This window comes from Gymnoscopelus microlampas (genome assembly GCF_963454915.1).
Source record: "Gymnoscopelus microlampas genome assembly, chromosome: 18".
Lineage (NCBI taxonomy): Eukaryota > Metazoa > Chordata > Actinopteri > Myctophiformes > Myctophidae > Gymnoscopelus > Gymnoscopelus microlampas.
The window spans coordinates 10,327,201-10,342,892 of NC_139955.1; the positions used below are offsets into that span (position 1 = coordinate 10,327,201).

The 15,692-nt window shown below is 40.5% G+C and overlaps 2 protein-coding genes across 2 annotated transcripts in view; one reads left to right on the forward strand and one right to left on the reverse strand.

Annotated features, from left to right (window-relative positions):
- Nucleotides 1–393: 393 nt before the first annotated feature.
- Nucleotides 394–15,692, reverse strand: part of sfxn1 (sideroflexin 1) — a 28,323-nt gene continuing 13,024 nt past the window's right edge. Inside the window, exons 2-11 of the mRNA XM_084085908.1 lie at nucleotides 9,071–9,243; nucleotides 7,559–7,729; nucleotides 6,845–6,943; nucleotides 5,966–6,041; nucleotides 5,679–5,764; nucleotides 5,382–5,509; nucleotides 3,263–3,312; nucleotides 3,010–3,059; nucleotides 2,126–2,173; nucleotides 394–1,253 (exon numbers count right to left, since the gene is read on the reverse strand). Of these exons, the coding sequence (XP_083942034.1) occupies nucleotides 1,157–1,253; nucleotides 2,126–2,173; nucleotides 3,010–3,059; nucleotides 3,263–3,312; nucleotides 5,382–5,509; nucleotides 5,679–5,764; nucleotides 5,966–6,041; nucleotides 6,845–6,943; nucleotides 7,559–7,729; nucleotides 9,071–9,234 (969 nt within the window). The 5' untranslated portion in view covers nucleotides 9,235–9,243 and the 3' untranslated portion in view covers nucleotides 394–1,156. The remainder of the gene's footprint in view (nucleotides 1,254–2,125; nucleotides 2,174–3,009; nucleotides 3,060–3,262; nucleotides 3,313–5,381; nucleotides 5,510–5,678; nucleotides 5,765–5,965; nucleotides 6,042–6,844; nucleotides 6,944–7,558; nucleotides 7,730–9,070; nucleotides 9,244–15,692) is intronic.
- LOC311033717 (P2X purinoceptor 7-like) lies at nucleotides 11,503–15,366 on the forward strand. The gene is made up of 4 exons (XM_084041329.1): nucleotides 11,503–11,632; nucleotides 13,300–13,369; nucleotides 13,468–13,622; nucleotides 14,779–15,366. Exons 1-4 carry the CDS (start codon nucleotides 11,514–11,516, stop codon nucleotides 14,936–14,938), a joined length of 504 nt encoding a protein of 167 aa, XP_083897455.1. The 5' UTR covers nucleotides 11,503–11,513; the 3' UTR covers nucleotides 14,939–15,366.

Below are 15,692 nucleotides of genomic sequence, written 5' to 3' on the forward strand. Positions count from 1 at the left end.
ATCATTAAAACATGCTCTGAAAATGCAAACCGCCCACCCATCTGACCACTAACTGTAACACGGCAGCCGATAGGTTGCCGTGTTAAGTGGTCAGGTAGGTGGGCCACGAACGCTTTCAAGATTTTCCAGTGGGCCCTGATCCACTGCATTGACATATTACGCTAGAACACATCACATTGTGACGCCACCATTGTTACATTAACCCATTCAATCCAGGAACGCATCTGTGTCATTTCAAGATTTCTTTGGCTATTCAAAAAATAGCAGATATACAAGCTCATAGCGTATGAGCATGTATATCTGCTATTTTTTTAATATCCAAAGAAATCTTAAAATGACACAGCTGCGTTCCCGGTCTTAATGGATTAACCTCGATGGTGCCGTCACAACATCTTATAACGTCCATAAAGCATGTAAAGGCTTGGTGAGATTCATTCATTCATTTGGCAAAATGAACTCGTTAATTCTAAATGTGTGTTATTCTGGAAAATAAAACAACGTTAGTAGTAAGAGGTTATATTAAGTGATGAGCGGTGTCATAAACCTCATTGTAAGGGAGATTTGGCAGATACAGTGTAATAATGTATGCTCTGTCCCATGACTATGTGGCGTGCAGACAATACCAGATTTACAAGTTGTAATCTGGTATTTTCTGCACGCCACGCTGTCGTACGACAGCATAAATTAAGCTTAAGACGTCTTTGAGATACAAATAGATTGTGGGCCCCATCAAGTACCACAGGTCATAAAATAAAACAATATGAAGTTGAATGATATGGAAATGGCTTGGCAGCAGCATACATTTAAGTAAAAAAAAAATACTGCATAAGTTTAAAAAATAAAGGTCTGACTACCATTAGCACTCTCTTGTTGAACATCAGACGCTTCATTGGTCCATTGTGAATAAATCTTCTTTTGCACTTAAAAATTAACCGAGATCATTATATTACAGATAGAACATAAAAATAATGAAACGTCCTGGGAAGTGCGCCTGAAATGAAGACAGAAAAGAAAACTTAACTTTGGCACGTTGACTATAATGAGGAGGACCGGAGGAGAGCTGAAGAACACGCTGTGCCGGCTGCGACGCAGCAACGTTGACGCATGGCGGCTAACGCGACGCATGGCAGTGCTTCCATGAGGGGGCGCTGAACGCTCATAGTCCTTTGTTGAAGTAGACTCTCTCGACCCCCGGATGGTCGGCCCGGATCTTCTCCTGAAGCTCCGCTTCCAAACTGTTTACTGACATGGAGCTGAGGAAATGCACACAGAGGTGAAGAGGTGGCATGAACTGACTGCCCTCTGCTGCTGATCCTAAAAGCACTCTACTACAGGTGGTGACCAGCGGTGGAAGCAGTGGTGACCAGCGGTGGAAAGTAACTAAGTACTTTGACTTTGACAATACTTGAGTATTTTGATTCTTTTATACTTTTACTACACTACATCTCAGAGGCAAATATCGTTTTGTTTTTTTTACTACGCTACAATTATTTGACAGCTTTAGTTACTTTGCAGATTTAGATTATTATTACAAAACTTACATTAACCACTTAAGCCCTATATCTATATCTTATATATCAATACTTTTGTACTTTTACTCAATAAAACGTGTACAAAATCTGAGTACTCCGTCTACCACTGGTGGTGAGAACTAGATGACTATAAGGCAGTGTCACATGACAAGGTTTATTAAGCACACCCAGAGAATATAAGCTACATTACACAGCTGGATAATATGAGTCATAACTGATACGGAAGATATGTGAGCACTAGGGAAGGCGAGGCAGGACAGGAGCACACACGTGGTACAAACTGCATGCTAAGTAAGCATACAGATATATCATAAGGAGAAAATCACATATCTGTACAGTATGATTGCACAGCTTAAAGCTGGCTTCACACTACAGGAGTTTAAGGAAATCTGGTTGCATCACACACTACAGGATAATCTTATAAGATTCTCTTAAACGATTACATTAACATGCACACACTACAACATTTTACATTAAAACACAGTGTGGCTAAACTGCTGTCTCATTGTGGAGTTAATCAACCCTCACAATCAAAGCGTTGTATTTATGCATATGATTATGTACTGTACAAGTTTTATACATCTTCCACTCACCTCTTTTGTGGGAACAAAGCGCAGCACAGCGGTGTGGCAAACACCAGACTGAAACACAATCATTTTACAATCAAATATTTGGATAGAAGACTTTCCTAATTATAGTGGAATATGGTCCAATACAAGCACTGAGCAAAGTCATTGAACAAATGAATGACTGCATGTGCCAGATTGTTCTTCCATTAAACAAAGACAAAACTGTAAAGTAATTGTTTTAGGAGCCAAGTAAGAATTATGAAGTCATTGCTCAGCTTCAATGGCCGGGTACCACAACCCAAGCTACAAATCGTGGTGTAGTGACATTAACATAATTACAAAGTCAATCTACTATCACCTCAAGAATATATATAAGGATTAAAGGACTTATGTCTCAGCAAGATTTAGAAAAACTTGTCCAGTCCATGCATTTATCTTTACTACTGTAATGGTGTCTTTACAGGTCTCCCTAAAAATGGATCAAACTCCTGCTGATTCAGGACACTGGCGCTCAAGTCGCTCAAAGTATTGAACGGTTTAAGGCCAAAATACATTTGTGATCTTGTCGTACACCATGAACCATCAGGTCATGTGGGTTAGGTCTTTCTCCCCAGAATCAGAACGAAATGCAGAGAGGCAGCGTTCAGTTTTTATGCACCACATACCTGGAACAAACTCCCAGGAATCTGCAGGTCTGCTACAACTCTCAGTTCTTTTAAATCAAAGCTGTTCCTATTTCTTTGTTTGTTTGTTTTTGGTATCCATCGTTATCTATGTCCCCATTATGACCACGGATATACTCTAAATGTGTGAAAGACATATTTTTCGTTTCAGCTGTTATTTACTAAGTTGAAATTTCAGAATTTTGCAAATGGGTGTCTTATCAGCTGAAGCATCGGACCACTCACCAGAATCCCACCAGGCCGACCTGAATGGGTGCACTCATCCATGGAAACCTCTGAAAAGACCAACCAGAGAAACACAAAGACAACGTGACTCCATTCACTCCTCTGATGTACAAGCAGCACACTCTTAAAATTCCTCAGTGTTCATTTCACTCAGAGAGTGTACAAATGTAACCACATGGTATAGTTAATACACTTTAAGCTCAAGCTATTTTTGTTTAAATTTAGAAATGTTAAGCTTCAGAAAGACGCTTACCTTCAAGAAGGCCTTCTTTTCCAAATGGTTCATTAAAAATGGTGGGATAGCTGAAAGAGAACATTAACATTTAACATAATCTATGTACATTAACACTGAATGTAATAATGTGTTTTTTCTTTGTTTGTTTTTAAAATAATAGGTTACATTTTCGGGGTATTAGTATGCCATGCCACAAGGGGGCAGTCAACACAGTCATGTCACACAATCAGGAAGTGAATTGGCACAGGTGTGTTGGTGTGAAGGTGTTCAAGATACAGGCCACAAAATAAGATGGATTGTGTTGGTTGATTCTAGAATATTGCATACATTCTACTACTGCTAAGAAAACTACTGTACATTCTGCAATCTACAACTACAGCAAGACAGAAGAAGCCAGTCACAAAGTGCTAATTAAAGGTATGCATGTTTGATTTTTAAATGCTTTGTTGTCCTCTTGGGGAGAATTGTTCCCTGCATTTGACCCATCCTTATGGATATCTCTGTGTCTGTCAGATCAGCGATCTCACATATGGGCATGTGGAGATCCCTGACCCTGATGTTATCCATATATGCCTAAATATGGACATATTGGTTGGATCGGCGGTTCTGGTGGTCCATGTCTGTCTCTTCATGGCTTTAGTGGTGGACAGGGAGTCTCAAGTCATTTTCTGGCTCCAATCTGGCCCTATACATATTCATCAGGTATGCCCGTGTGGAAATGCCTCTCACAGAGATATGTAATTACAAAGTGTAAAGGCACATTTAGATTTTACTGTAAGGTCTGAGAATACTGCCTGACAACTCATCCAGAATTTCACAAGGCACTGTCATACATACTGTTTCATACATGCATTCTTGGAAAGAGTTTGTGGACATGTCAATGAGCTGATCCTCTTTTGTAGTAGCTAAGCTTGGTACTTTTGGAATTGAAGCATACGGTATGCCTCCTCAAATGACCACTGATAATGATGATAATGTCTTTAATTCCACTGTCCTCGCATCACACAAATATAAAATTACTACGTTTCTCCATAATAAAATAAAATCATTTAAAAAAAGTTTAAAAAAAAAAATGCTTTCTTACATTAGCCTGGTAAACCCTCCCTCCGGAAATCTCATTTCAATTCGATTTCAGAAAGGAGTCTGGTCTGAAACGCCTTTCTCCAATAATCGCTCTGCTCGCCGAGCCGACGAGCCTATCAGCGTCGTCGCTCATTGTTCTGTGATTGACAGCGACAGTTGGCCAATCAGGTGGCGAGTTCGAGTGAGCCCGAATGAACCCGAGTGCAGCCTGAGAGCCGCCGAAAAAAGACGAACGGCAGCCATTGTTGTTTGTGCGAGTGCCTTCACTTCTTACTTTCAGTTTTATAACGCTTTCAAACTTATTTTTTGAGGCACGGAATTTACTTATAAGATATCGTTTGGATAGAATTTAGTTGTTTAACTTCATATATGTGGTCAATTAATCATGACAGAGCCTATTTAAAAATATAAATTTAGAGAACCGGCAGGGGCGGGGAGTGACACGCATGTATCCCAATAAGGCAACCTATTTTCGGCATGGCCGTCCCAAAAGTCCCGTTGCGTCACATAGTCTGGAGCTCGTCAAATTGAACTGCTCATTGGCTGAAGGGGAAAAACGATCATTGGTTGAAGGGGTTGTCAGTCAACGGTATTACTCCCGCCCAACTCCAGCCCACAGCGATTATTGCAGAAAGGCGTTTCAGACCAGACTCCTTTCTGAAATCGAATTGAAATGAGATTTCCGGAGGGAGGGTTTACCAGGCTATTCTTACATGACTGAATGCATGGTCAGGGACCACATTTCAGTTGAAAACCTCTGCCTTATTTAAATTTCAGGAAGTTGCCAACCATATGTGTGGATGAAATACACCCCCCCACCTCCTTCCCTCCTTCCCTCCCTCCCTCCCTCCCTCTTGCTGAACAAGCACTGGTCTGAGTTTGCACAAAACAGGAAACCATTGCTTGACAAAGCAGATTTTCCGCTGACATCAGGGACCTCCATATTGGCCATATATGGGCTGTGACATCAGCCATGTCCATATATGGGCATATATGGGTCCAGAAACTCACAGACAACTTGAACTCTACAGAATTGAATAATAAATATTCATACCCATTCCTGGAGAGGCCATGAGGATTCTAGAGACGACCACCTGACTGATGGCCTGCTGGGCCGCTTTGGTTGACTCTCCTAACCGGTTGTCATTCTCGTCAGTTATAGGGATGCCGTGTTTCAGCTCCCTGCAAACAACACATGTCCCATGAAGTCACATGATTTATAGTGCCACACGTTTTTTTTAAATATGCATTGGCAGGGAAACAATGCAAAAAAGTAAAGTGTGTGTGTGTGTGTGTGTGTGTGTGTGTGTGTGTGTGTGTGTGTGTGTGTGAGCACGTGTGTGTGTACTACCTCTGTCTCATCAGTGGGATATTGATGCAGTTAGCAGCAGCTACAGCAGCAAAAGGAACCAATCGTCCAAATATAGGAGAGATGTGCTACAGCGAGAGAATTGTGTTGTTGTTTTATCAAACAGAAACAGCGTATTAATCACTTTCCACGTTCATGACAGAGAAGCTATTTATGCACAACTAATTTCACCATGTCAATACAGTAATTAAACATAATCTCCGCCTCCTGGCCTTTCAGCCTGGCGGTGATGATGAGAACAACAATGGGTCGTTACTTGAACGGATTACCTTTGTTAATGCGTTGAGTCCCAGAGCAGTGGCGACTGCCCCGGTGGTGGCCGACACATAGGCTGTGCCAAGCTGACTGCAAACAGAAAGAAAGGCTTCTGGTTAGTGGTTACACACCAAGATAAAGGAGTATTCATAATATCACCCCGTGTCCATATTCTAAAACCAGTTGTGGAAAAAGTACTCACGTTTTCTACTTAAGTAAAAGTATCAATACTGCACTGTAGAAATACACTGTTACAAGTAAAAGTCCGGAATTCCAAATTTACTTGAGTAAAAGTAAGCAGATCTACAAGCTCACAATGGGTAGCAACGCGACGCATTGTGAGCTTGTAGATCAGTTATTTTCAAATGGCCGAAATGTATATAGGGCTGAAGTGGGTATGTTTTGTAATAATAATCAAAATCAACAAAGTAACTAGTAACTAAAGTTTTCATATAATTGTAGTGGAGTAAAAGTGCAATATTTGCCTTTGAGATGTAGTGGAGTAGAAGTAAAAGTATTGAAAATTGGAAATACTCCAGTTTAATAAAAACACCTCAAAATTCTACTTTACTTTACACCACTGTCTAAAACAGAGGTTTTCAACTGATTGCCCGTGGACCGTGAAGGTATTGCATGTGGTACATGTAGGAAAGTGATTTTTTTTTTTTTTTTTTTAACATTATTTTGATTTATTTTGGAGAAACAAAGTAATTTTGTGTGATATGAGGACAGTTATACGAGGACAGTGGAATTAAAGACATCAGTATCATTATCAGTGGTCATTTTAGGAGGCTTATGCTTCAATTCCAAAAGTACTTCAAGCTTAACTACTACAGAAGAGGATCAGCTCACTGACATGTCCACAGACAAAATGTAAAATATAAAGCTCTTACTTGACTGAAATAGGGGCGTCTCCACTCCTGTTGGTGTAATTGACTATTGCGTTGAAGGACTGATTGATCCATTGCCATAGAACTACTGCTGGAGTCGTCCTGTAGGTTATAAGAGTACACAGTAAACAGGATGTTATCTCCATAAGCTGCACTGTACAATAACAGATTGAGTGTGTTAAGGGTACGTTTGCGTCGCAAGAACCTCTTTTCCAGGTGTTTTGCCTCGGATGGACTTGGTTTTGAGGATAGGTTTAGGCATAGTTTCTGTGAGGTTATGGTTAGGGTTAATTAACGCTTGGTGTACTCTCAGAGTTACAGACCTGTAAAGGTCCATTTGGTTCCATTTTGTGCACACTCTGAGTTACAAATGGATACGTTAACACAGAAACAGAGAATGCGAGTGTTTTTGATTGTTTCTGAAGGTCCTTATACACCACGAGCGTGATGAATATACAAATATATACATTTTTCACATCCAGCTATTCATTTGGTGCCTGATGTGCCTGTATGGATGATGCCTCATTCATACAGGGTTGATGCTTTTATTTGCGCTGAAAATGATAACTTATTACGTCACTTTATGGCCTTGTTATGTGTGCGTTCAATAGATGTACTAATGACACAAACGGTAGTATAAATTAATGCAAATTAATCACACAAAATAAACGCTCCCACTCTGTAAGGACCTGCAGACTTCAGAGGAAGAGCTCTCACTTGTAGAAGGTCATCATGCACCCGGTGATGGTCATGTTCATGGGAACCTGTGCCGACATGCGTCCGATCAGAACCATCTTCTCGCCGGTGTCTGGGTGGAAGGCAGAGTCGAAAATATATTTGGCCCTCCACAGTTCATCCTCTGTCAGGCCCGGAGACACCACACCTTGTCTGAAAGACATTTCACATTCAATTGTGCTCATAAATTGACAAAAACATAATCTCTGCTGTCGGGCAGCTATGTCCAAAATATTAACTTTTCAGGAAATTAAAAAAATATATGTTTTTAGAACAACACAATAGCGCCTCATCAAAGTTGGTATGGTGACTTTATGCATTGTCAGATACTTGAATGTGTCCTTATATTATCATTACTTTACCCAAAAACAGCTCAAGTGGAGGTTTTTGACCATTAATATGGAGATTGGGTATTTTTCCTTCTAATATTTTTTTTAATACTTTTCATTGGTTCAATATTTGTAAAACTCACACACAGACGTAAAGGGTGTTCAATAGCACTGATCTATATTTTTTTAAATACAATCTCTCTAATCTCTCAATCTAATTAAGCCATTATCATCGAGATTCAGTGGAACTGGTCCACAGCTTAGACACAAAATTGATCATAGCAAGTCTTATCTGTGTTTGAAATGGAACACTGAGGTGGGAAGCTTTATTCATTGTGTTTGGACGTGAAACCATGGGTGCATTCGGAAATTGCGCACCGGAGCGCACTCGCCTATTAGCTTGTCTTGGCCAGTGCACTCAGTGCTGTATTTCCGAACGCACCCTATATAGACGAATATTGGAAAAATATAATTGATAGACTATATCTCATTCTAACCCTAACCCCCATGCCATGACACCAATGTCAAAGATGCAGCCCTGCAGACTCAATAAAAAATGTTGGCTTTGAAAACAAATCGGGCACACCAACAGAAGCGACCTTGAGCCCCGTAAGGCACGCCTGAACGAGTGCCCGAGCCAATGGTGTGATGGCAGCACTCAGCACTGTCAGAGTTATGTACCGATACGGGGGGAATCAGTTATACATGCATGGTGGGATGTAGCGTCCTCCTTGGAGGATACAGGTACAAATGTGTTCAAGTGGATGTTCAAGAATCCACACCCGCTGATACAACCTGTACATGTTAGACTTGAGTCCTAGTCTGAAGATGTTATGCGAGCTAGCCGTTATTCAGTACGGTCTGGAGCAGTCAGGAGTCCTGACTGCTCCAGACCGTACTGAATCGGTTCCCACCTGATGCGTGGGAGTCCTGACTCAGGACTCCCACGCATCAGGTGGGAACCGATGTGTAAAAATATACACAAGTGTGAGTGCATTCCATTCCAGTGACTCACACATGCGCGTCATCGACGATTTTGCTAGATTGAGGTTTTATTGACAAAAACGCATATACATGAATGAACATGAATTTGCTGTCTGACCTTTGGTCCCTGGGGCTGTTGGTTCTCTAAGATCGGTGGTATTTGTTTAGGAGCGTGTCTTACCTGTACTCAGAGATGATTTTGTGTGCATGTTCTAGTTGTTCGTTGGTTAGCAGGATGTTCCTGGGGTCTGTGACGGTAAAGAAGTGTTTGGCTCGACCCATAAAGGTGCTCTGGTCCCATCGTGGCTCCTTGATGTTTATGGAGGTGGGTAGCTCTGCTGCCATGTTTATTATCTAAGGATGTATACGCAAACAATAACATCTGTATCAAGTTTTATATAATGCACTGACTGGGATGTCTCGTGCACAGGATGTTCATTGGTGCAGCTAAATAAAACAATGGCATTTCAGATAAACTTTCACAAGATGTGAAACAGCACATTTGCAGCGTGGAGCTTCAGTCTGAAATTGGCTCCAGTGTCGGTGATTACAAGGGGGAGGGGATTAGAAATTCCCTAAACCAATCCTAAGGGATCCCCACGCCCACCTCCGCCTCTCATTGGACAATGCATTTTGTACCGGAGAAGTCCTAGGTTCACATTTACAAGTCCAGACCAAGAGGCAGTCCACTCAGAGAGTGGGCGGGGTCTATGGTATGGAACCAGGCTACAATTGATTATCTGTCTCACAGGTTATGATTATCTTATTTGTCCTTCTTCGTCTCTTAGTTGTGTTGTATTTATTTGTAATCCCTTAGTCTCAGCTCGACTTCCTGGCATAATTACACATTTGAACTCTGATTTACTAACAACTAGTTCACTAGAGGGAAGTGTCACAATTCTCCAAATGTAAAGAATTGTACGACTATGCTGATGAGCTGATTGCTAACCGGTGGCAACCTCTACAGAATGTCCTGTCAGTAACAAAGATGATTTATCTATTTAAGTCTTGACACCCACATCAGTTATACACCACTCTGTTCTGTTACTTGTGGTTCTAAAATATCAAGAAAGTAAAAATGTTACTAATTTAATTAACAATGTCCAATTAGCAGAAATATGCATGAAATGTTAATACTATCCAACATGCAAACAACATTGGCATAGCATAATCAAATACAAAGTGGTTGAATAAAACAACATTTGCAGCATACACATATAAAGGTGAATGAATGTTCATCATGCAACATAAATAACGATAAACAAATAATTTCAGGGAAATATCTACTGGCTTTCTGTACACCAAATAAAACGGAAAATTATGTCAGGGTGGCGTACACTTTTTTTCAGCATAAAGGTCAGCAGCAGAAAGCTCATCATTGCATTATGATAAAGAAACAGCCTTGGTTCCTCTGAACTGTGCATAATTTCTGTAGCAATCCCTAGTTGAAGAAAGTCTTGTGAAAATGTTCCTCCCTGGATTACCATGCTGCTGATTCAGCATTATGTTGCTATGGCGATGGCTGACCTGACACAAGGGTTCTGAAGCGCTCAATTGGAATAGGCACACACCCCTCCCCCAAACTGACTGTAAACTGGTGAAAAGTGGCCTACTTCATGAACTCTGTGACAACACCTTGTGCAAGTACAGTAGTATGTGTGTATGTACACAAATGTGTGCAGACTGAATAGGAAGGAACCCTCTTCAATTCCTTCTACAGTAAATACATGCATGCTTGTATGCACAGTAAATGCATGCATGCTTGTATGCACAGTAAATGCATGCATGCTTGTATGCACAGTAAATGCATGCATGCTTCAATACATGCATAGCAAATGCATGCATGGATCCGATCTTCCCAATGCAAAGAAGGCCAAAACTGAATAAAGCAGCCCTTGCGTAACACAGTACGATGGGTTATAAGTAGGGCTGCAAGTATCGACTATCTTCTTAGTGATTATTCTATCGATTACTTTTTTAACTAATCGAGTCATCGAGAAGCACTTTTCTAGATGTCTTTCTTTTTTTAATTAACAAATCAACAAAATAATCAACAAAATAATTCGAATAGATTATGAGTCTGATTAATTACTTAAAGAGCACGGAAAGCAAAATAAATATGATACAATATGTATTCCCAGTTTGTCACAGCTCAGAGGAATGTGTTATTAACCAACAGACCAAATTTGAATGGTGAAAAAAATCGCCAAGTTTAGAAACTCATGTTTCAAAATGGATGAAAAACAATGCATTTTGTTCCTGGCCTCTCTGCTTCGGACTGTAGGGGCGTGTCCAGCACAGCTGAAGCCACGCCCACTCAAGGAAGTATCTCTCGCTTCAGCTCCGCCTCCGTCCAAAGAGGGTTTATTCCTAACGTCGCGTCACCAGGCTTTCCTCCACCGAGTCTCTCGTGTGTGTGCGTGTGCGCTGTGTGCGCGTGCGTGTGCCCGCTTGAGTTTGACGCGCGCACCCGTGTGTGTGTGTGTGTGTGTGTGTGTGTGTGTGTGTGTGTGTGTGTGTGTGTGTGTGTGTGCGCGCGCGTGCGTGTGCTCCACGCCCACACGGAAGACAAGCGTTGCAGCTGACTGCTTTGTTGACTCGCCCGGTCTGATTCAAACAGAAGAATGGCTGCCTCAAATAGTTTTATTGGAAATGTACAGCCATACATGTTTGAGCCTCCAGAACCCGACGAACCAGATGAGGTTGAGCAACCTCAAATGCAACCTCGTCCTCTAGGAGAATGGTGGGTTATATTTTTTCCCTATCATTATTACAAGTTATAAACTGTACTACTGAGTAGCATACCTAGGCTATTGATAAAAAGCATAGAACAAAAACACATTTTGTATTTTACCAGTTTTGTTTTGCCAGTGTAAATCACTGATCAAACTGGCAGCCATCATGTTTTTAGTTTTGTTGCCTAGCAGAAAACATTGCAACAAAACGTTGTGCTCTGAGCTGTTCAGATATCTTTACTGTGCGACTTCATATAATTAATATTCCATTGGTTGACAACATATTTAGTAACACTGTGGCTTAGATCAGTGGTTCTCAAACTTTTTCATGTCAAGGACCCCCAAATTGACACTTATTAGCCCACGGACCCCCATTTCAAAAGATATGCCAGGGACCCCCACGGCTCTAGCAGTGATTCTCAACCATTTTAATTTCAAGGACCCCCCAGTTTGACATACATTAGGGCTACATTTAATGGCATTTCTATCACTTGGGCCGCAATTGATAATGTAAAATCTTTGTCAATCTAACTCTGAGAGTGTACAAATGGAACCAAATGCACCCTAACGGGTCCATTTGGTTCCATTTGTACACTCTCAGAGTTACATACCCTCAAGGGTCCATTTGGTGCCTAATCTATCATTTAGCTGGGGACCCTCTGGAACTCCCTCAAGGACCCCTGGGGGTCCCCGGACCCCACTTTGAGAACCAATGGCTTAGATTGCATGTTGACATATTTGTATTTTTTTGACCTGGTATCCTATAGTTTTCAATGTACAGATTATTTTAATAGCATATTGACTGACGCTAGGTTCTTGATTTACATGGGATACTAGTTTCTTTAGGCACTACACTGTCTCTCTGCTTTCTATGTACAGTATGTGATTACCTTGCTTATTTAGTCTGTAGCAGAGGCCCTCAGATTTTGAGATACCCCCACCCGAGTTAGAACAAAACACAACCATGTTTTTTCTTATATTTAGGGTCTCCCATTAGTGAAATGGATTGTTGTGAAATTTTATTTTGGGGCAAAATTAGTTTTTTTGGCTATTCTTTAGAACTACCTCAATCTCTGAAAAAGGCAAATCCGAATAGGGCAAAGGTGACCAAATATGCTATAACCTGAGAATGCTCACTCTTATCTTCATCAAATGTGCTGAGGTATGAACCAGGTGTCTACCCTACATCACCAAAGAGTCAGAATGTAACTTACCTAAAGAAATACTGAAATATAGTCCTTTAAACATACTTTTAGTTTAGGCGGAAATGGTACCTTTGTAGTGTGGACTCCTCTACTTTCCCTCATTTAGAAAAACAACATACATTTATGTCAAACAAGCTGTTACTGCATAGCCTCAGATGCTATTAAACAGTAACCAGTGGTTGTGTGGAGAGATCTAGTACAGTTTTATTGCAAATGAGATTTCTTTAGACATACCCCTAATCACAGTATTCCATTTGTGTAATGCTTCTCTGTATTGAGGCCTGCAATTCTCAAAATGAAATAATCTATGCACCTTTTGGTTTGGTGGGGGTATCTCAAAAACTAAGGCCTTTTTTGAGGGCTTGCTACAGGACTAATTGTAAGTCACTCTGGATAAGAGCGTCTGCTAAATGCCTACATTGTACATTGTGAATGTCTTGTGAATGTCACTGTGAATTGTAATCATACAGGTGCACCTGTGGAAAATGCAGGCCAATGCCTAATGTGGCTCACAATATCTGCTGCAAAGCTATCAATGTGGTATGTAAATAAAAACATCTTCCACAATGATCATCACCTGTGAACATTCACAACTAGTGAAGTACTAAAAAACCTTATACTGTACATACTCCCAACAGGTTCTGAATAAATTAAGTGAACAGCCAGAAGAGCTGGAGTGCATGACTCTCCATCCAGGAATTGAGCCTGTCTGCTTGAACCCATACTCCCTGCAGAATGCCCTCAACATTTACCAGGCAGACCATGGCCCACTGCCGGAGAAGGAGAGATTTGAGTAAGTTAGACCAATATTTATTTATTTGGAATGTAGATAAATTGCATTTGTTTATCAAATGGCAGTGGCATGCCCTTCAAAAACGGGTAAGATTTAGAACCACATATTATATTATATGTAATCACTATTAAAAAATAAACTATGGAAGGATTCACAATGTTACAGTATCACTCAAGGATTATGATAGCTGTATGGTCATAGACATTCAATGAAAATGCTGTCCAGTCCTGCTTTATATTGCATTGCCTTGACCATTCCATATACCAGGGTCCCCACGGTCATGAAATTCCTGGAAATATTTTGAAATAAAAATAATAATAATCCAGTACTGGAAAAGGTTTGGAATTGATCAAAGGTCCTGGAATTTATCAAGGGTCCTGGAAAAATATTTGGCTATGCATTGTTTTTGGCTATTGATTTTTTTTAATACAAAATATTTTCATAAACATGTATAACATTACACGAAATATGTAACATAAGTAGTTTTTCGCCGAACAGGCTGTGTAACATCCCAGCCGCACTGCCAGCGATGCGACGTGACGTGACGCGAAGCATGTTACATGTTTTTGAATGAGACCGTCCTGACCTACCGCGAGCGACAACGAACCGTGCAACGACGTCGTCCACCCCTCCTATTTTTCAATATGCCCTAATTTTGCACGAAATGTTGAATGAAATTGTACTATTTTATATTCTATGCTTTATTTTTGCTACACTGCCTATCTTTGGGCATTGTACATAGGAGTAAGAGACACATTATTGCGCTGAATGATTTGTTTTATAGGCCTGGAAATTGGGCTAAATATTCTGGAAAAGTTTTGGAAATTCATTGCTGTGGGGACCCTGATGTACCCATATACCCCTTTGTTATTTCAAGGCCCTCCATTTACAGTACAGTATAGGTGACAGAAGATATGCTCAAGAACAACAGAGACTCGTAAATTAACACTAAAGTTGGTGATTAAATGGCAGTACAGCAGTCTGATTGACAACCAGGAAAAATAGATGAAACTGGCATTAGCAGATGTTCACTTTGAAGTTGGCGCCATGAGTCTCCAGTTCAATCACCAAACAGGGTTAATAGCACCACCCTCAGGCAGGGAGAGAAAACAGCACAAAAGGTCACATTTCATTCATTGTTATTTTGTCATTACAGGCGTGCTCGCTACCTGGCCTACAGATCCTTTGTGTCCTGGGTCTGGGGACCCCTGAAACCGAAGGACCGGAGAATCTTGCCTTCCTGTATTGTGCAACGGATACACGAAGAGTACCCTGACGAAGATTCGGAATACACTGGATTTAGGCCTGCCATTTAATCTGAGTCTACAAGGACCCCAAAATGATATGTATTTGGCCGCGGATCCCCCATTTGAAAATGTTTTGTGCCAGGGACCCTCAGGAGAATATTTATGAAGAAAATGTTCAAAGACTTATACTAAGGTATTCAAAAATAGCAGATGTACAAGCTCGCAGCTTGGCTCAAAGTGACACGCTGTGAGCTTGTAGATCTATTTTTGACAACCACTGTTCTAAATCCTAAAAGTTTTCTGAGAAAACTTATGTTTATATAGCTAAAGTATAAAATGACAGATGCTTTCCCAGTTTTAATGGGTTAAATAAACAATATTTTCATTACTATGTTCTGGATGTTTATGTACACAGTTATTCTGTCATTCCATACAACTATAATATATGTCATAGAATTGTTAGACAGCTTTTACAATAATTGTTTTAGTGATGACATTTTTGCACACACCCTTTGTAAGAGCAAATGCTCAGGAGCACAGAAGCAGGCAGAATATCTCTGCTGTCGGGCAGAAGCCAACTATGTCCAAAATGTATATTTCAGGAAATGAAAACATTTTTAACACAACACTGCCTCAAAGTTGGTATGGTGACTTTATACATTGTCAGATACTTGCATGTGTCCCTATATTATCATCACTTTACCCAAATACAGCTCAAGTGGAGTTAGGAGGTTTTTGACCAGTGATGTGGAAATAATTATGTCCATCATTGATTAGAATGACAAAGAAACCTGAGTTAGGTTGTTTGACCGTCAGTTTCCAA